General features: G+C 41.8%; 1 protein-coding gene across 1 annotated transcript in view; it reads left to right on the top strand.

Moving 5' to 3' along the window:
• LOC125902799 (choline transporter-like protein 5-A) overlaps nucleotides 1-21,188 on the top strand; it is a 304,241-nt gene that overhangs the window by 48,332 nt on the left and 234,721 nt on the right. The window contains exons 3-4 of the mRNA XM_049599411.1: nucleotides 10,618-10,691; nucleotides 16,862-16,946. Coding sequence (XP_049455368.1) covers nucleotides 10,618-10,691; nucleotides 16,862-16,946 — 159 coding nt within the window. The remainder of the gene's footprint in view (nucleotides 1-10,617; nucleotides 10,692-16,861; nucleotides 16,947-21,188) is intronic.

Raw genomic sequence — 21,188 nt, forward strand, 5'->3', positions numbered from 1 at the left:
CTGAAGAAAAATACTGTAATTTTACAGATTTTTACTAAATTATTATAATCAGACACCTTCAATAAACCCCAAAACACCTTTAAAATGCCGTCAAATGACTGGCAGCAACGGCTGCCAAACAAAAACTGTAAAATGAAAGTAAAATATCCTAAAAATGCTTACATTTACAGACATTTTCATTAAAGGTTCTGCAGAAAATTCTATAATTTGATAGATTTTTCCTAAATTATTACAATCAAACACCTTCAATAAAGTGCCAACACATGCTCAAGATTGTAAAATAACAAAGTAAGAAGTCTGAATACACTGCATAAAACAGATTAAAGTTATCTGTAACTTGCAGTGTTTGTTTAGATGTAAAATAATGTAAAAAAAAAAAAAAAAAAAACAAAACAAAAAACTGTAGAAGTACAAACTCCAATATTCAATGATTCAGTCTTTTGTAGAATTACAGAATTTTTTGTCAAATTTAATATTTTAACTACTGCACTGATTAATAGCAGACTTTTTTTCCAATCCTCATAAAATATAATCTTTAAGATTATTGTGAAATATCCTCAACTGAAAATATACTTAAGAAATACAAAGTAGATACATCTAAAGATTTTCAGTTTCAATTAAAGTGGGGAGGGGAAACATAATTACAAATAAAGTACAAACCACAACTGATTCTAAAACAGTTTATTTAAAGTATTCAGATGTAAATTTACAATATCAACCAATTATTTACAAACAGTTCTTCAGAGCCCCCCAGGAGGTACTGAAAAACTAAAAATTATATTTCTCCATGTCTCTATTTTGTCTGTTAGCATTACTATCATGATGAGTTCATAATTTCACCTTTGAAACAGGTGGAGAGTCATTGACAGGGTGGTGGTCTGCTGTTTTTAGCTTGTTTTTTCCTGTTCAATTTTCTATTATTTTCTACAATATTCTCCTGACCCCTGGGGGTTCTGTAAACTGTAGTTCTGGTAATATTTGTGGACAAGCATATTTTAATTTAGAATCCTACCTATAATGTGCATTAAGTAAAAACAAAACATAACACAAAAGGTCAATGAATCTGTACCAGAAGTGACAGTGCAGCATGGCAGATAACGAGGAATCCTCCTCCAAATTGGCAGCAATCAGTTGGATCTTTTGTGCATCTGCAAGGAAAAAGGGGGAAAAAGGACACAATAAGATTCGCTGAGAAGTCCTTCCTGTAAAAAGTAGGATTTCAGGTTTTTTTTTTACCATTTCTTTTAACATGCTTAAAAAAATATTTCACTTTACATGAAAATACAGTCAGTATCTACTCACGTTCATGCTCTTTCATGCTGTTAAAAGGTTCTAGTCCAAAAAACACTCCTGGAGTTTCACAGTTGTAGCATTTTCCCAAACAATTGCATTAAACAGTGACTACATTTCAAACGTGAAAAACATTTTTAAAATGCCTCCAGGTCTGGTCTGGTGTAATCCAAATCTCCCAAAGCCCCAACATGCAGAGTTGACTTATTTACACCATGTTTTCAGGTCAGAATTCTCAGGTTCTTAGCTCTGAGTCATGTTCAAGCACACCTACGGTTCACACTAGGGCTGTCAAAATTGCTCAAAAATGACATTCGAATATTCCTTCTAAAAATAACTCATAGGTTCGAACCATTCAAAAAAAATTTTTTTTCGCATTATGTCCAAAAGAGGGCAAACTAATACAAGGAAACATACTTGTATATGTATTAATACAAGGAAACGTAACTACTTGTAGGTATTTTTATTTCAACATAAACGTTTTTGAAAACATTTACATACCTACACATTAAAACACATAAAACAATTATCTATAACATTATGTTAGAAACGACCGTGGACCTCTCGCTCGCCCCCCCTCTCTGACCCGTCACGCCAGGGCCACACGGCCCACAGAAGCGCTGCGAATAGCCTCGAAGCGCTGCCAGTTTCCTTTCGGCGCCCATGTTAACCGATTGTGTCATCCACAGTGTGACCGGCTCGCGCCCTGCAGCGATTGTTTCGGCGTCTGGTCTATTTTCTGTGCGAGCTGCGAGAGAATGTGTCAAGCAGTGCGTTCAGTGCAGCGGCCCAGGCCAACGCCCACTCGCAAGATAAAAATAAAGTTAGTTCTTTTATCGCTATTGGTGGAAATGTCTTGCGAATGTACTTTTATGAGATCATCAACCCTGTAAACCACTTTCTTTCAGGTGAAAACTATCTGGGTATTTGGCAATGTTTCCAAATTACCCAGAGGTAAGCAGGTAGCACACACAGATCTTCAGAAAAGGTAGACACATCTCGATTTCACCAGTTTATTTGGCCATGTCAACTAAACATGCTAACGTTTCAGCCTGGTGGCTTTCATCAGAGCATTTCATGCATTAGCATGTTTAGTTGACATGGCCAAATAAACTGGTGAAATCGAGATGTGTCTACCTTTTCTGAAGATCTGTGTGTGCTACCTGCTTACCTCTGGGTAATTTGGATGCAACTGTAGTTTTGGTTTAGAGCCACACACCAATAGTGAGAGAGCACATCTTAACAAAGACCTACTACTATTTAGCAATGCTGTTGATTGATTCAGGTCTAAATCTTGACATTTTAGTACAAGTAGTTTAAAGGGATAGTTCAGGTTTTTGGACATGAAGTTGTGTGAAACACTGACCATCTGTAGCTCTGATGTGACGGTGTCAGTACTGTCAACGAGCCTCCTGCTCTGAGAAATCGCCCGTAGCTTACCGGAGAAAAAGTAGTTCTGAAGATGTATGGGGGACACGTGACCAAAAGGTTTTAAGCTACAAAAAGTATGCATGTGTTTTGTTAGACCATTTCAATCATTTTAAAATATCCCCGCATTACATCGATAGCAAGGTCTGATGTAATAACTTAACTCAGCAACAACCAACAGTAACGTAACGTAATGTTAATGTCATTACAAAGAATTGCTGCCTACAAACAGAACAAGCAAAGCCCCCCGACTACTCTCCATTCAATAATAACGTTATGTTTTGCTGGCATTAATCATGCCAACAAGCTAACGTTATAACGCTAACTTCAATGTTAACTTACCTGTAACATTAACGTTAGCTAATTTAGCTAGTATCCTGACGGTTACAGACAGTAATTGACATGAAATTACAAACAATAACGTTATGTTAGGTTATCAACTTACAGAAAATATAACAGGGAATGGTTTCTTACCTGATGTTGCCAGAATAATAGTAATAAGGTGAAGTTCATGTAGTTAGAAGACGAAACAGATCCCGCCGGACCCTTCCGTTGTCTCCATATTCCAGTTTTTTTTTTGTTCTCCGTTAACAATGACAAGCCACGACTCACTAAATAAACAAGCAGGTGTAAAATAAGCCAGTTATTAATCTAGGTAACGTTATTCGATGGGCAGTCAGTCGCGCCGATGTCCCGCAGCAGTCATTCAAACTGACGTATTTTCAAATTAAGGCGCGCAGAGTTGTCATTGGACAGTTCTTCTTCTTCTTCTGTGTTTAAGGGCGGTTGGCATCTAAATTTTTGCATTACCGTATAGCCAAGGGTTTATATCTGCCTTGGTGAAACTATAAAATAATAAACATGGAGGCTCCAGTAACTTAAGGACGACTTCTCCCTTTTTCCCAGTCAAAAGCAAACATTGCATATACCACTTCCGCTCTTTCACCCTTCACAATAAGAGCCCATAACAGGAAACTCAAAATCATCAATCATAGGTTAGTATCTACTGTACTCTTATTACAAAAAAGAAAAAAAGACCCCCCCCCATAAATAAATAAATTAAATAACGTTCCCCTACATTCCTCATCGCATAGGCTGTTATATTTAATTGATTGTCCAAATGTTTTTTTCATTGCAGTGTATGAATACAATTTTTTTTATTAGTCCTGTCCAGTGATCTAAGACAGATTAAAATATACTACTATCCTCTATTAAATGGAGAAACCTCTGTCCTTCTCTGTTGAAGGACTGCACATGATGTTTTGTTTGTCAATTATTACGGAGATCTTTCCAGGCTTTCTATCGTTTGTATGGGTTGCTGTGGATGCTGTATCACCACCCAGAAATATTTTACTCACTCTGTTAATGTTTTCTTTTAATGATATCTTGTTTTTTGTTAAGTTTTGGGCATGTGGGCTGAAGCACACCCGAAGTAGAAACTTATCGCAGATAGATGTTTTCTACACCCTAATATCACAAACCTAACCCTAACTTAGACTTTACAGAGAAAAACATTAGATTGTTAGTATGGAAATAAACCTTAATATAATGACCTACATGTTTAATTACAGACATTGAATGTGAAAGTACATATAGGCTAAATATAAAATTAATAAGATTTACCATTAATTTACAGAGAAAAACATTAGATTGTTAATACGGAAATAAACTTTAATATAACGAGCTACATGTTCAGTTACAGAGATTGAATATAAAAGTACATACAAATATAAAACTAAGATCTACTGTTAATTTACAGAGAAAAACATTAGATTGTTAGTACAGAAATAAACCTTAATATAATGAGCTACATGTTTAATTACAGACATTGAATGTAAAAGTACATATAAATGTAAAACTAATAAGATTTACTGTTAAATTACAGAGAAAAACATTAGATTGTTAGTATAGAAAAAAACCTTAATATAACGAGCTACATGTTTAATTACAGAGACTGAATGTAAAAGTATGTATGAATATAAAAACAATAAGATTTATCGTTAATTTACAGAGAAAAACTTTAGATTGTTAGTATAGAAATAAACCATAAATATAATGTGCTACATGTTTAATTACAGACAGTTATTGTCATTTTACATAAATTTGACTGTAATTTAAGAAAGCAGAAAGATAATGTATAATTAATACAGTAAATTTTCTGTAAAAAAATGAGAAATAAACATAGTTTGTCATTACTGGTATGACACTTTAAAAAAACAGGTGGGTTCTTAATTTACAGATAATATCTGTTATAATATAATATCAGTTTTGTATACTATTTTTAAAAGACAGAAAACTACTGTAAAAATTTAAAGTTATTTACCGTAAAATTAGGATTTTTTTTTTACAGTGTAGCCTATTATGTCTAAATTAGCTTATACTTATGGTCTAAATAAGCATTTGTTAATATGTTTTACCACAAGGTGGCCACTGTGCAGGGCACTATCTGTGATCATTTGGTACTTAAATTTTGCAGAGTTGTCAGTGGGAGCAAACAAATCTGTCCACACACTACTACAGTCTCTATTTTATTCAATTTACTTTTTTGGATTTGGCATCCATGGCTAACCAGCCACTGCTATCGAGGTTCAGCAACATTTGAATTCATAGAATCAATTTCCATAGAATTCTTTTCTCAAAGTCTCAAGGAGCCACAGGACAGGGGCTAAAGAGCCACAGGTTGCCTACCCCTGTTCTGGCTGCACTAGTTACCTGTCAGGGGCTGGTGACATCAGATGGTGAGGTGAATAATCTAATAACCTACTTTTATGATAAGATTACATTCTTTGGCACATAATTGCAATTTTGGGGTGACTGGCTTATTTACATTAATAATGGCAAACACATGTATACATGCCTTTTGGATTTTTTATTCCTTATTCCATGTCAGCCTATAATTCATGTGTGTTTAGGTGTATACATTTTTTAAAAGGAGCAAGGTACTGTGAAATCTTTGCTGCATTGTGTGCAGCAACTGTCTGTGAACATTCAGTCCAAATTTGGTGACATTCTGATAATTATTTCCCGAGATTCATGTGATAAGGCAGACACTGCCCCTTTTGGAGAAGTCTATATTTTGACTATTTTCAATTTTGGGGAGGACCCAAAGATCATCCAAAATTTTTTCTTAAGCTACTAGTTAGGCAGGTCTATCATACCAAAATGTAAACTAGAGACATAGAGGAAGTCAAAAATACCAAAATTGTTTGGCCCCTTTAAGTGATACCAAAATCTGCCTTGGCCCCTGGACTATAAAGCAAATTTTTTCCGCGAAATTTCGGCACCTGTGTCAGAAGCTTATTGCAAAGATTGCAAAGCCACTAAGTAACCTTTGTAAACGCTGATAGTGTGATTTTACTGTGGCCACTACCCTGTGCAACCCACATTATTTTCATCATGATATACAGTACAGGCCAAAAGTTTGGACACACCTTCTCATTCAATGCGTTTTCTTTATTTTCATGACTATTTACATTGTAGATTCTCACTGAAGGCATCAAAACTATGAATGAACACATGTGGAGTTATGTACTTAACAAAAAAAGGTGAAATAACTGAAAACATGTTTTATATTCTAGTTTCTTCAAAATAGCCAACCTTTGCTCTGATTACTGCTTTGCACACTCTTGGCATTCTCTCGATGAACTTCAAGAGGTAGTCACCTGAAATGGTTTTCCAACAGACTTGAAGGAGTTCCCAGAGGTGTTTAGCACTTGTTGGCCCCTTTGCCTTCACTCTGCGGTCCAGCTCACCCCAAACCATCTCGATTGGGTTCAGGTCCGGTGACTGTGGAGGCCAGGTCATCTGCCGCAGCACTCCATCACTCTCCTTCTTGGTCAAATAGCCCTTACACAGCCTGGAGGTGTGTTGGGGTCATTGTCCTGTTGAAAAATAAATGATCGTCCAACTAATCGCAAACCGGATGGGATGGCATGTCGCTGCAGGATGCTGTGGTAGCCATGCTGGTTCAGTGTGCATTCAATTTTGAATAAATCCCCAACAGTGTCACCAGCAAAACACCCCCACACCATCACACCTCCTCCTCCATGCTTCACAGTGGGAACCAGGCATGTGGAATCCATCCGTTCACCTTTTCTGCGTCTCACAAAGACACGGCAGTTGGAACCAAAGATCTCAAATTTGGACTCATCAGACCAAAGCACAGATTTCCACTGGTCTAATGTCCATTCCTTGTGTTTCTTGGCCCAAACAAATCTCTTCTGCTTGTTGCCTCTCCTTAGCAGTGGTTTCCTAGCAGCTATTTGACCATGAAGGCCTGATTCGCGCAGTCTCCTCTTAACAGTTGTTCTAGAGATGGGTCTGCTGCTAGAACTCTGTGTGGCATTTATCTGGTCTCTGATCTGAGCTGCTGTGAACTTGCGATTTCTGAGGCTGGTGACTCGGATGAACTTATCCTCAGAAGCAGAGGTGACTCTTGGTCTTCCTTTCCTGGGTCGGTCCTCATGTGTGCCAGTTTCGTTGTAGCGCTTGATGGTTTTTGCGACTCCACTTGGGGACACATTTAAAGTTTTTGCAATTTTCCGGACTGACTGACCTTCATTTCTTAAAGTAATGATGGCCACTCGTTTTTCTTTAGTTAGCTGATTGGTTCTCGCCATAATATGAATTTTAACAGTTGTCCAATAAGGCTGTCGGCTGTGTATTAACCTGACTTCTGCACAACACAAGTGATGGTCCCAACCCCATTGATAAAGCAAGAAATTCCACTAATTAACTCTGATAAGGCACACCTGTGAAGTGGAAACCATTTCAGGTGACTACCTCTTGAAGCTCATCGAGAGAATGCCAAGAGTGTGCAAAGCAGTAATCAGAGCAAGGGGTGGCTATTTTGAAGAAACTAGAATATAAAACATGTTTTCAGTTATTTCACCTTTTTTTGTTAAGTACATAACTCCACATGTGTTCATTCATAGTTTTGATGCCTTCAGTGAGAATCTACAATGTAAATAGTCATGAAAATAAAGAAAACGCATTGAATGAGAAGGTGTGTCCAAACTTTTGGCCTGTACTGTATTTAGGAAAAGATGCTATCAGTTGCCTCTTTAAATAACCAAAAAAACAAACTTAGCAGAAAAATGAACACTTGAACAAACAGCAGTGTGATAAGAACTACGTGTCATGATAAGAACCATCTTTGGGAATCATTTATTTGATGTGTACTTTGAGTTTTTAGTTTGGCCCATGTCTCATCCACTAACATATCGAATGGGCTTTATCAGCTATACCACAGCCAGCCACCTGGGGGAGATCCAGATATTTTGCTTTACTTTTGGGGAGCTGTCATGTTCTCCATCTTTATACACAGTCTATAATCCTGTTCAGCACATCTGTCAAAAACCAATAACTGTCTAATCCTCACATGGTTGACTGGGTAATTAATTAAATCTGCGGCAGTGTTTGATTAGTTTTAAGATGTTTTTCATGATAAAAACTAGGGATGCATTGATTTTTCAATTCTCAGCCAATACCAATACAGATGTTTAAAATAACAATTTGGCCAATGGCTGATAGCCGATACCAATGTTTTTAGATTGTTGTTTATTTTATTTTGTTTTTATTAATTGTATCTTTTGTGCAAGGAAAACAAAGAAATCTATTCTATAGAAAAATAATTGAACTGTTTTAAAGTAGCCAAATTAAGCCCTTCATTAAACTCCCTGTGAATGAGCACAGGTTTAGTCATACACATTTATAAAACAACCTTTAATATACAGTAACTTTCTTTCACATTAGAAACATTGTTTTAAATAACTGCTTCAAAAGCATTTTAACATTTTAACTAAATGTATCATGTATGTATATGTATGCATCTACTCCTACTCCTATTGTATAGCCTTTACTAATTCAATGGCACAGTCGATTTAACTCTGCTGCAATACTGAGTAGAGGGGTGAACAGCATTTCAGCCTGTCTTGTGATAGACTGGTGTTCAATTCCCTGAGTTGGACAGTTATATTTTATACTTCATATTTCAACAAGAAAGGCAAATGTTATACAGCAGCAACAGCTGTTGTTACTGCAAAACAGAATGCAGAATTAATGTCATAATACTGTGCTGCACAGTGGCGGATTGATTAGAGCACATCTACACATGTTGCAAAGTCAGCGGTTCAAATCCAGCCTCCTGCAGTGCAGTGCATTTTGGTTTTAGGCTTTCAGTTCATTTCACATTTCTGTAAATTCAGGAATGCTTTGAAATGTTTTCAGCTGTCAGAATTCACACTGCATTTTCTGCAGGAAATGCATTTTCTAGATGACTTTCACATACAGTCTACAACACAGAGACTGTGTGCTAGCTGGTCACACAAACACACATAGTTTTGATCTATAATTGCATCTTTTCAGCTGAGTGTGAGGAAACCTGCAGTTCTCTCATTCTCATTATAATCAAATTGTAATTTCCTCCTCATTCTTTTCTTAAAGGGATAGTGCACCCAAAAATGAAAATTCACCCATTATCTACTCACCCATATGCCGATGGAGGCTCAGGTGAAGTTTTAGAGTCCTCACAACACTTGCGGAGATCCAAGGGGAGAGGGGGTAGCAACACAACATGTATGCACACTTGCGTGAGACTGTGAGACATGGGCACCGCGTTCATGTGTGTTCATGTGCTTTCGCTGGTCTTGTGCGCAAGCGCGCACACGTAAACGCAGTGCACAGAGAGGCAGTTAGAGCTGCAGGCTACAATGAGGCTAAAAACAGAGTTCAAATGACGTTTTTCCAAACAACTTTTTATGTCGGGGCTTCAGGATGAGCAGTATGGAGATATTTTGTGGTTTCAATTATGTGTTTTTGGACGTTTGAATCTGGGGCGCCGTAAGCCTAAGTGGAGTTGTGTTGCTACCCCCTCTCCCCTCCGGATCTCTGTCCAATAACTTTTCTTATTTCTTTTTATGCCTCCATGCAGGCAATAGCCATGGCTGGAGGAATTATGTTTTTGGGTTGTCCATCCGTTTGTCCATCCATCCATCCATCCATACCTACATCTGTCCCATTCTTGTAAACGTAATATTTCAAGAAGAACTTGAGGGAATGTCTTCAAATCTTGCACAATTCACTTGGATTCAAGTATGAACTGATAAGATTTTGGTGGTCAGGGGTCAAAGGTCAAGGTCGGTGTGACCTTGTATCCATCTCATTCTCCTGAATGCGATATCTCAAGAACACCTGAAGGGAATTTCTTCAAATTTGACACCAACATCCACTTGGATTGAAGAATAAACTGATTAGATTGGTGGTCAAAGGTCAAGGTCAGTGTGAACTCACAAAACAGGTTTTTGGCCATAATTGAAAAGTTTTTTGCTAATTATGACAAAACTTTCCACAAATGTCTAACATGATATAACGATGAAGTGATGGTATTTTATGGTATTTTATATCCAAAAGATCAAAGGTCAGCTTCACTGTGACATCATAATGTTCTAAAAAAAACACAAAAACACTTCTCTGGCCATTATTCAATGTCATATTTCAGGAACAGACCAGGGAGACATTTGGTCAGATACTGAATTGGTGACACACAAATTGGGTGTCCACATTCAAACTGTGCTGATTGTATAGAGCTTCTGTGCTGCCAAGGGGACAAGAGAAACTTGACTGGTGCACAGAGGCATACAACCACAGGGTGGTAATTCTACTGTAGTTTCTTTATTTCTTTATCTTGCCCTCACCAGTGCTAAAGAAATAAATAAAGAAAAATAAATAAAGAAATCATTCTTTACAGTACAGCAGCATATATATTATATATCACATGCTCTCTTCATGAGGATTTTTAATTCAAAGGTTTAGGCATCCAGAAGTAACAAGACACGTATAAATTGACTTATGACTATTGCTGCTTTGGTTTACAACTTGTTTCTTTTTTGTCTTTTTCAGAAGCTGCACTGATATTGTATGTTGTTTGATTTTCATCATTGTCGTCCTCTCATATATGGCCCTGGGGATAGTGGGTGAGTGAGTCTGTACACACACGCACACACACACACACACACGCACACACACACACACACACACACACACACACACACACACACACACACACAGTGCCCTGAGTGTAGGAAAAACCTCTTTGATCAGATTATAATTATATTTATAATTATGATTATAATGTGTGTGTTTGTATGCACTGAAAGAGCAACTATTTCTTTAGTTTAGCAGGAAAAAAGTAGTGCTGTCACCTCCATAAGTGAAAAGTTTTCACAGTTATTAACTGTAATCACTGTAACAGTCCTAACCATGAGGAAATTGGTGATAATTGGGGAGACATTGAAAGCAGGGAAAGACAGCGATAGGGACAGTGTGGATTGGTAGCCCATGCTGCATCTTGTGTGAGGACTCCCAAACTAGCTACTTAAAAGCCTAAAGGAAAGACACCTTCAGTAAAGCCCGAGAAGGAGGGCGGACAAGCTCCTCAACCGCACAGATTTAACGGTGGCAGACATAAGGAATGGAGAAATGACTAACCACCATCAATGCCCAGATGAAAAGGTGTGCTAGAATCAGCGAGTTAAAAATCCATCAATCTCGAATGAAGTGCCAGAGGGGAGCAGAGGCAACACAGTGCACAGGGGCTACCCCTGGTCAGACACAGGAAGAGGGGGGCCTGGAATCAACCCACAGTTCTCAGAACCTCTTAGTGTGCCTTCCATTTGCTGCCAGCACCAAGCCAGAGGCAAGACACATCAAGTGGCCAGCATCCAACTCAACTTCTGTTTGAAACCAATTTGATGAAATTGAGGACCACGGGCCTTGCTTACGCACAAAACAGGCCTTGAAAGTGGCGTACGCCACTTCCCACACAAAGGTTGTGATTTATAAAAATAAACTTGGCGGGAGAATGTGCGCACCTGTAAGCAAACTCTGAGTCATGCGTGCGCACATTTTGGAAGACACGCAGACAACGAGGTGGAGAAGTGGAGTCAGATTTTTATTGATGTCTCACACAAATTTAATGTCACGCTATATCCACCTTAGAACCACAATATCATTGAAATTAAATCTCGTACTCGTACTCGTCGTCCTCCGCTTATCCGGGTCCGGGTTGCGGGGGCAGCAGCCTCAGCAAAGAAGCCCAGACAGTCCTCTCCCCAGCCACTTCCGTCAGCTCTTCCGCGGGAACCCCGAGGCGTTCCCAGGCCAGCCGGGTGATGTAATCCCTCCAGCGTGTTCTGGGGCGGCCCCGAGGTCTCTTCCCGGTTGGACATACCCGAAACACCTCTCAAGGGAGGCGTCCGGAAGGCATCCTTACCAGATGCCCGAATCACCTCAACTGGCTCCTCTTGATGTGGAGGAGCAGCGGCTCTACTCCGAGTCCCTCCCGGATGTCTGAGCTCCTCACCCTATCCCTAAAGCTGAGCCCAGCCACCCTGCAGAGGAAACTCATTTCGGCCGCTTGCACTCGCGATCTCATTCTTTCGGTCACTACCCAGAGCTCGTGACCATAGGTGAGGATTGGAATGTAGATCGACCAGTAAATCGAGAGCGTCGCTTTCTGGCTAAGCTCCCTCTTCACCACAACGGACCGGTTAAGCGTCTGCATCACTGCTGACGCCGCCCCAGTCTGCCTGTCAATCTCCCGCTCCATCCTACCCTCACTCGTGAACAAGACCCCGAGATACTTAAACTCCTCCACCTGAGGCAGGACCTCCCCCCTGACCTGGAGAGGGCAATCCACCCTTTTCCGGCTGAGGACCATGGCCTCAGACTTGGAGGTGCTGATTCTCATCCCAGCCGCTTCACACTCGGCTGCGAACCGCCCCAGCGAGAGCTGGAGGTCACTGTTCGATGGAGCTAGGAGGACCACGTCATCTGCAAAAAGCAGGGACGAGATCCTCCCGTCACCGAACCTGACACCCTCCACCACTCGGCTGCGCCTAGAAATTCTGTCCATAAAAGTTATGAACAGAACCGGTGACAAAAGGCAGCCCTGGCAAAGTCCAACCCTCACCGGGAACAGGTCTGACTTACTGCCAGCCACGCGAACCAGACTCATGCTCCTTTGGTACAGGGACTGGATGGCCCTTAGCAAGGGGCCACCAACCCCATACTCCTGGAGCACCCCCCACAGGATGCCCCTGGGGACACGGTCATAAGCCTTCTCCAAATCCACAAAACACATGTGGACTGGTTGGGCAAACTCCCATGCCCCCTCCAGCACCCTGGCGAGGGTAAAGAGCTGGTCCACGGTTCCGTGTCCGGGACGAAAACCACATTGCTCCTCCTCAATCCGAGGTTCAACTATCGACCGGACCCTCTTCTCCAGCACCCTGGAGTAAATGATGGATATGAACAAGGACATGTGTACCTGGCCCGGAGGGTTACCGGGGCCCCGCCCTGGAGCCAGGCCTGGGGTTGGGGCCCGTGGGCGAGCGCCTGGTGGTCGGGCCTTCGCCCATGGGGTCCGGCCCGGCCCAACCCGAACCGGCTACATGGGCTCGTCCCCCTGTAGGCCCACCACCCGCAGAGGGATCCAGAAGGGTTCGGTGCAATGTGGATTGGGCAGCAGACCAAGGCGGGGGCCTTGGCGGTCCGATCCTCGGTTACAGAAGTTGGCTCTTGGAACATGGAATGTCACCTCTCTGGCGGGGAAGGAGCCGGAGCTTGTGGAAGAGGTTGACCGCTACCGGCTAGATATAGTCGGCCTCACCTCGACACATAGTTCCGGGTCTGGAACCCTAGTCCTTGAGAGGGGTTGGACTCTCTCCTTCGCTGGAGTTGCTCCGGGTGAGAGGCGGAGGGCCGGGGTGGGCTTCCTGATAGCCCCCAGACTCTCTGCCTGTACGTTGGGGTTTACCCCGGTAGACGAAAGGGTTGCTTCCCTGCGCCTTCGGGTCGGGGAACGGGTCCTGACTGTTGTCTGTGCTTATGCACAGAACAACAGTTCAGAGTACCCACACTTTTTGGAGTCCCTGGGACGGGTGCTGGACAGTGCCCGACCGGGACTCCATTGTTCTGCTGGGGACTTCAACGCTCACGTGGGCAATGACAGCGGGACCTGGAGGGGCGTGATTGGGAGGAACGGCCTGCCCGATCTGAACCCGAGTGGTGTTCAGTTATTGGACTTCTGTGCAGGTCGCAGTTTGGCCATAACTAACACCATGTTCAAACATAAGGATGTCCATCGGTGCACGTGGCACCAGGACAGCCTAGGTCGCAGGTCAATGATCGACTTTGTAGTCATATCATTTGACTTGCGGCCATATGTTCTGGACACTCGGGTGAAGAGAGGAGCAGAGCTGTCAACTGATCACCACCTGGTGGTGAGTTGGATCAGATGGTGGGGGAAGACGCCGCGCAGACCTGGCAGGCCCAAACGAACAGTGAGGGTCTGCTGGGAACGCCTGGCGGAAGAACCTGTCCAGATGATCTTCAACTCCCACCTCCGGGAGAGCTTCGACCGCATCCCGAGGGCGGAGGGGGACGTTGAGTCCGAATGGTCCTTGTTCCGCTCTGCCATTGTTGAGGCGGCGGTTGTGAGCTGTGGCCGCAAGGCCGCTGGGGCCAGTCGCGGCGGTAATCCCCGAACCCGCTGGTGGACACCAGAGGTGAGGGGAGCCGTCAGGCTGAAAAAGGAGGCCTACAGGGCATGGTTGGTCTGTGGGTCTCCGGAAGCAGCTGACGGGTACTGGCGGGCCAAGCGGAGCGCAGCGGTGGCAGTCGTTGAGGCAAAAACTCGGGCGTGGGAGGAGTACTGGTTCATGCTGTAATTCAGGCCAGGTGTCTGATCAGACCAATCGCCATAAACATATAAATACTGCAGTGACCCTCGTGCGTAATTGCGCAAGATGGCACTGGCACATACTCCTTTTTGCCTCCACCTTTAATAAATGTGATTCTTTTTGTCGCACATCAATGTCAAACATCCTCAAATTTAAAAGCAACACGTTAACTACATGTTGGTAAAGGAGTAGAAATATTTGGTCTACCTTTAGATCAGACCACTTTTTTTTTTTGTTCTGTCACTGTCCGTGCAGTCCGACAGACACAGCTGACAGCATCAGCAGCACTGATGTGTTGCCACTTTTTTTCGCTTTCTTTTATTAGTGATCCCGTTGCTGTGGCCACCAAATAAAATCTTTCTTCAGTCCTCCACCTCCCGTTAAAGGGTCTCTAGCTCAGTCTCGGAGAAATTCTGTTTTTTGGTTCGTTTCTTAAAATTTTAAAGTGCAACCACACATCTGATGACCTCTTGGACATGTCTGCCAGCTCTGAGTGCGCTCGTTGTCAGTATCGGACTGGTGGGGTTTAGTGTTGCGTTTAAGGCCTCCCCCAAAAAAACGGGGGAAAAAAAGCGCAGAAGTTTCAAATTTTTTTTTTCACAATCGAATCCCGTGCCATCGAATGAAGCTTCGAAGCTTCAAATTTTTTGGGTCAGCCATAGCTCTTACCTGGCAGGCAACAAAGTACATTGACAACTCAGTCATAAATGGAGGAATTATGGGAATGTTTAGGAGGCAAGTATACACTGGAGTGGTGAAATAGCTAATCAGAGAGACCATGTAGAACAAGGGCAATCTGACAGTGCTGTGGCTCGATCTGGCCAACTCCCGTGGCTCTCTCTATTACAAGCTGGAGCAACACAGTTTGCTGAAACATCATGCACAAAGCAGACCCAGAGACCTAATAAGTGACCATAATAACAACTTAAATATGTGGGTTTTAACTGGTGGCATAATGTATGGCTGGCCAAAAGTCAAGTGAGGATGATAACAAGGTATACCATTTCAGTCACCCTGTTTTTTAAGGGCTATGTACATGCTTATACAGTGAGCAGAGGTAGAGTGCAGAAGGCTCAAAATGAGATCTGACCTGCGTTAGCCTCCCATACAGTCTTACAGGGATGAGCCCAACGAAACACCAAGTCCCTTTTTCTAGCTGGGTGTGGCTACACAAGCCCAAACTCCCTCTCCTTGTCAAGTGCTGATGCATCCTTAGCAAGTGAGCTAAACAATTTCTATTCTCGCTTTCAGGCCATCGGTAGTCAACAAGCAAAAACAGCTGAAGCAGAGATTAATGGATGGGTGGGTGCACTTCTAACACCTGTCTCCCTTCTGAGCATGATTTGAAGAGGGCTTTCAAGCATGTGAACACAAGGAAAGCAGAAGGACCAGCCAGTATCAGTGGGCAGGTCCTCAAGCTGTGGCTGAACCACTAGCGCTGGTGTTTACAATGATATTCAACAGGTCACTGGCTCAGTCTGTCATACATACATTCCTCAAGAAGCCCACCATCATTCCTGTGCCCAAGACAACAAAACCAACCTGCCTGAATGACTATGGCCTTGTAGCTCTTTCTACAGAGGTGAGAGCCACTAGCGCCTAGTGTCAGATTTTACCCAGTTCACCTTATATTTTCTCTGTACCATCTCAAGTCCTTTGAGATCAACAGTTTAAAGCTTCAGTTTTTTTTTCTGTGGCAAGGTGTTGAATTTCCATGTTTCATACACAAAACAGGAAGTGGTTTGTAACCTAACTGTACATAGTCAAATCTGCCCCAAACTTCCCATGTATGGTAAGTGTCCCTGCCTGAAACCATTTTCATTCCAGTGTTGATTTATACTAAGAGCAGCATCTACTAAAAACAGGAAATGACACATTTAAACGTTGATGTACTACTCCTAGCAAGTTGACTCTGAAATTTAGGCAGAAAAGCTTTAAGACCTTGATGATGCCTTATTGGGAAGACTTAATTTGGATTTACTTTACGTAGTCCACTCTGCCCAGAATTTCACATACTGGATATGAATCCAGGCCTAAATAGATGTTCATGCCCATATTGACTAAGAGTTATAGCACAACTTACTGACAACAGGAAGTAGTCCTTATGTGACAAAATCCTCAGATTTACAATTAATTTACATGGTGTGTAGACATGATATATAGCAACATGACATATAATTAATGTGTGTTAGCAGACACAGGAAATTGTACACAATTTACAATCTTTTATTTTTCATCAAACTAACACCCCTGACTTGTTTAACCACTTTTTCACACATACAGACACACAAATATACATATATATCTTCCATAGTGACTGAATGTCTCAGTCCCTCTCTGTTGTGTCTTGCCAAGACAGTGTTAAATGATCTGTCTTGTCTGTCCATCCATCTGTCTGCCAGCCTGGTTACATGGGGATCCCAAGAAGGTGCTCCATCCAACAGACAGTTATGGCCAGTTCTGTGGTCAGAAGGGGACTTCTAATGGGTATGTCACTGCTATTACACTCTACTAAGCTGTTGGCAGCTGTGGCTTAGAGGTAGGGTTGGTTGGCCACTGATCAGAAGATCAGAGGTTCAAACCCCAGTTCCATAGGTGTGTGAATGTGTTAAAAACTGACTAGCAGGTAGCACATTGTATGGTAGCCTCAGCCACCGGTGTGTGAATGGATGAATATAACTCATAGTGTAAAAAGCACTTTGAATGGTCAGATTATTAGAAAGGCACTATATAAGTGCCAGTACATTTACTCACCAGATCTCTTTACACCTTACAGTTTCCCATATTACACATTTCTGCAAACGTGTCCACCACAAATTTATATAATTTCAATTTCTGTGTTATATACATTGTATTTTATCTCCGTATTTTAACTTGCACAATTTTTTTTTCTGTTTTTACTTTATAGTACTTGATAGATTTACTTGATAGTTGATAGTACCATACTGTACATACCATATGAACACTGCTGAGGGGAGTCTTAGATCCAAGATTTTCATTGCCAACAACTGCTACTCTGTAATTCTTGTGTATATTAGAGTGTGGATTCCCAACCCGGGCTTGACAGGTTCAGACAAATATTTACAAATAACGGGCTTCATGCAAAAAGTGATGTTTGAACTAATTTTCTCGTATCCACATAGTACCCACTGATTTTTGGGAATAACCTTTTTTTTTTTTTTTTTTAATTTTGTTTTATTTTTGCTCATCACAGGTGACAGAAAATTGTTAGACTGATCAAGAGCACCTTTTGAATACTTGTTAACCCAAAGCATTATCTTTTTTCTAAACCTAACCAAGTAGTTGACTAAACCTAACTGTGACTGTCTTACAAAATTAACCATAATACAACATGTTACAATGTCTTTAAGCTGTGCATTACTTTGAGACAATGATGTTAAAGGGTGCCCTGTATGTTACTATGACATGTTGAGGGACAAAGCGTTGGCATTTGACAACCTGGGAATGAGAACAGGTTGTATCAAGCCACAGCCTTGTCAGGGTGCTCGTACTTGGAGCTGAGGTAGGGGGGATTAGGAGAGTAGCCAGCATGTCCTTATATGGCAGCGTTCATCAACTGGTGGCCTGCAGGCCAAGCCCAGCCAGCAGAATGATAATTTATTAACCCTCTGGTGGATGCGTCCAAATCACATGACCGATTTAAGATGACGTAGCAGCAAGACACAGTCTCCATTTCAACTTGTGTCCAAAGTACTGATGTCATGAGAACCGATACTCGCGATACCTTTTGATTCCATGATGAAAAAAACCTGCCGATACTCATTTTTTGAAAAACCGGAAGAACCGACACCAGCGTAAGAATCGGTGCTATGGCTCTTCCGGAACTGATGGGGGCAGTATACACCATATAGCGTTATAGTCCCTGCCTACATTCAGAGCGTGGGGGTGACGAGGAAGAGGAGAGAGCGGCTGCCTGCTAAAGCCCACATTCAGAACCAGTCACATCCGCACTTCAGGCCAGAAAATAGATCTGCCAGAAATGTATGCAGTTTTAAACACCACTTTGTCCGTTTATTAATTGCTTTTAACTCATTCCTAATTGCTTCTGAACTGCCCGTGCTCCGTGCAGAGCTTTGTCCGGTGGTCTCCTATGAGCCCTGCCTTCGAGACGTGCAATGTCATTCAGTTCATCAAAATATATCCCAATTAAAATCAGTAGCATAATAAGCAGATATGTTCCATATTATTTTGTTTAATTTCAACAACACAGAGATCTTAAACCTTTAAAAACTCTGACGCGTTTCGGCATACAAGCCTTCGTCAGGGACTGACGATGGGATTCATTCTTGCAGCCAAAGTCAATAACAACTTCCTTTGTTTTGGAAGCATTTAAGATTAGATTGTTGTTCTCACTCCACTTGACTAAATTTTTTACCTCAGATCTGTAGTGTGACTTGTCATTTGAGTTTATCAGGACAATGACGGTTGTATCATCAGCATACTTTACGATCAGATTGTTATGGTGAGAGGCAGTACAGTCGTACGTACAGAGAGAGAACAGCAGAGGGCTGAGAATACGGCCCTGTGGTGAGCCGGTGCTTAAAACAAGTTCATCAGATACACAGTCACCGATTCTGACTCTTTGAGGTCTCGAGGTTAAAAAGCTAAAAATCCATTCACATACAGCATCACACAAACCAAGACACTGGAGTTTATGAATGAGATTTGAAGGAATAATACTGTTAAAAGCAGAACAATAGTCAATAAAAAGCATTCTGACATAGGTGTTTCCATTATCCAAGTGTGCATAGACAGAGTTCAAAGCAAAAGAAATGGCATCCTCCACAGACCTTTTTTTCCTATAAGCGAACTGCAGAGGATCAACAGAAACAGGAATCTGACATTTAATATAATCCAGTACTAGCCGCTCCAGGCATTTCATTAACACAGAAGTAAGAGCGATGGGCCTGTAATCGTTAAGACAGGACACAGGTGACTTTTTAGGTACTGGAATTATGATAGATTCCTTGAAGCTACGTGGAACAAGGCGGAGCTCCAGTGACATATTGAACAATTCCGTGAGCACAGGGCAAAGCTGTTCAGAACATAACCTAGCAACCCGAGGAGGGATGCTGTCTGGTGTTGAAGCAAAAAAGTCAAGGTCCCGAGCCGTGCCAGAAAGCTCGCGACCTCGCTCTTTTCTTCTCAAATGGACTTTCTTTGTCTTCCATTAGATATCAAAAACTCAAATACTCAGAGGTCAAAAAAAATCACTGGAGACACGTAGAATCAGATGCAACTGAGTTTAATGTGCTCGCAGGCAACAAACACATCACAACTCAATGAGTCAAGCTCCGGAGCTGGACTGAAATTTCTTTGTTTGCGCTCGCTCTTTTATCGTAGAATTTCTGCTGAGTCATCTCTTTTCCTTAAACTTTTCCACTGGGCGCTGATCATAAAGGTGTCACATTTCTGCTGAGTTTACACTTTTTTTAGTCCTTCCCCCTCTAGGGTCATATCAGGACAAACTGCAATTCCCCTAACTTTCCACTAGTGTTTTCTGAACCCATCCTCATGCTATTTTTAGAAATGATTCACAGTGAGTCCTAGGTACTTCTCCACCACAATGCTTAAGTGCTCAATGAGTGTGTGTGTCATAAGAATACATGAAATATTAAACCAGTGTGTAATTTGTCAGTTGCACAGATTATATTGCTTCAACATGTATCTTTTAAAGGTCAGTTTAAAGGTACAGTACGAACACTATAGTAAATATTACACTACACTGGACCTGCGGCTTTCCTCATCCTAGTTTTGGACAGAACCTTGTGAACCTCATCTACTGACACAGTGAAACTGGCCTGGTCACTACGATTAGAAGGGATAAAAACAGGAGACTCAGTGATCATGACATCAAATCTGGAGTAGAAATGATTAAGTTCATTTGGAAGTGCAGGGTCAGGAGCTGCAGTGGCGTGGCCTCTGGGTTTATAAGAGGTAACAGTGTTCAAACCCTGCCACATGTGTCGGGGGTCATTCTCCCTGAAATGACCCTCAATTTGTTTTCCATAGGCACGCTTAGCAGCTTTTATAGACCGCTCCAGTGAATATCTGGCCAGCTTGTAGCTGGTAGCATCTCCAGATTTAAAAGCTGTGGCACGTTCCTTTAATTTCAGTCTGACATCAGAATTAAGCCAGGGTTTCTGGCTGGAATACTGTTTCACCACCTTACGTGGGACACACATATCGATACAGAAGTTCATATATCCAGTAACAGCATCGCAGTATTGATCCAGATCCTCTGATTTAAAAACAGTCCAGTCTGTAGCATCAAAACATCTCTGAAGCTGTGTTTCAGCGTCTTTGGACCAGCACTGTACAGAGTGAACAGTAGGTTTAATTAATCTGTTCCTCTGCACATAAGTGGGCAGAAAGAGAATGGACAGGTGATCAGATTTACCAAAAGATGGTCTTAAAAAGGACCGATAAGCAGACTTTATATTGCTGTATAAATGGTCCAAAGTCTTATCACCTCTAGTGTGATGTTTTACATGCTGGTGGTAGTTTGGAAGGATGGATTTAAGAGAACAGTGATTAAAATCACCAGCTGCAAGAATCACAGCATTCGGCTGGGAGTTTTCATATTTATGAATTATGTCAGCCAGTTCATTTAGGGCAGAGGAGGCATCAGCACGAGGATGAATATACACGGCTAACATAAAAACAGCTGAAAACTTTTGAGGGAGATAAAAAGGGCGACATTTAATA

Source organism: Epinephelus fuscoguttatus, linkage group LG15, assembly GCF_011397635.1.
Source record: "Epinephelus fuscoguttatus linkage group LG15, E.fuscoguttatus.final_Chr_v1".
Lineage (NCBI taxonomy): Eukaryota > Metazoa > Chordata > Actinopteri > Perciformes > Serranidae > Epinephelus > Epinephelus fuscoguttatus.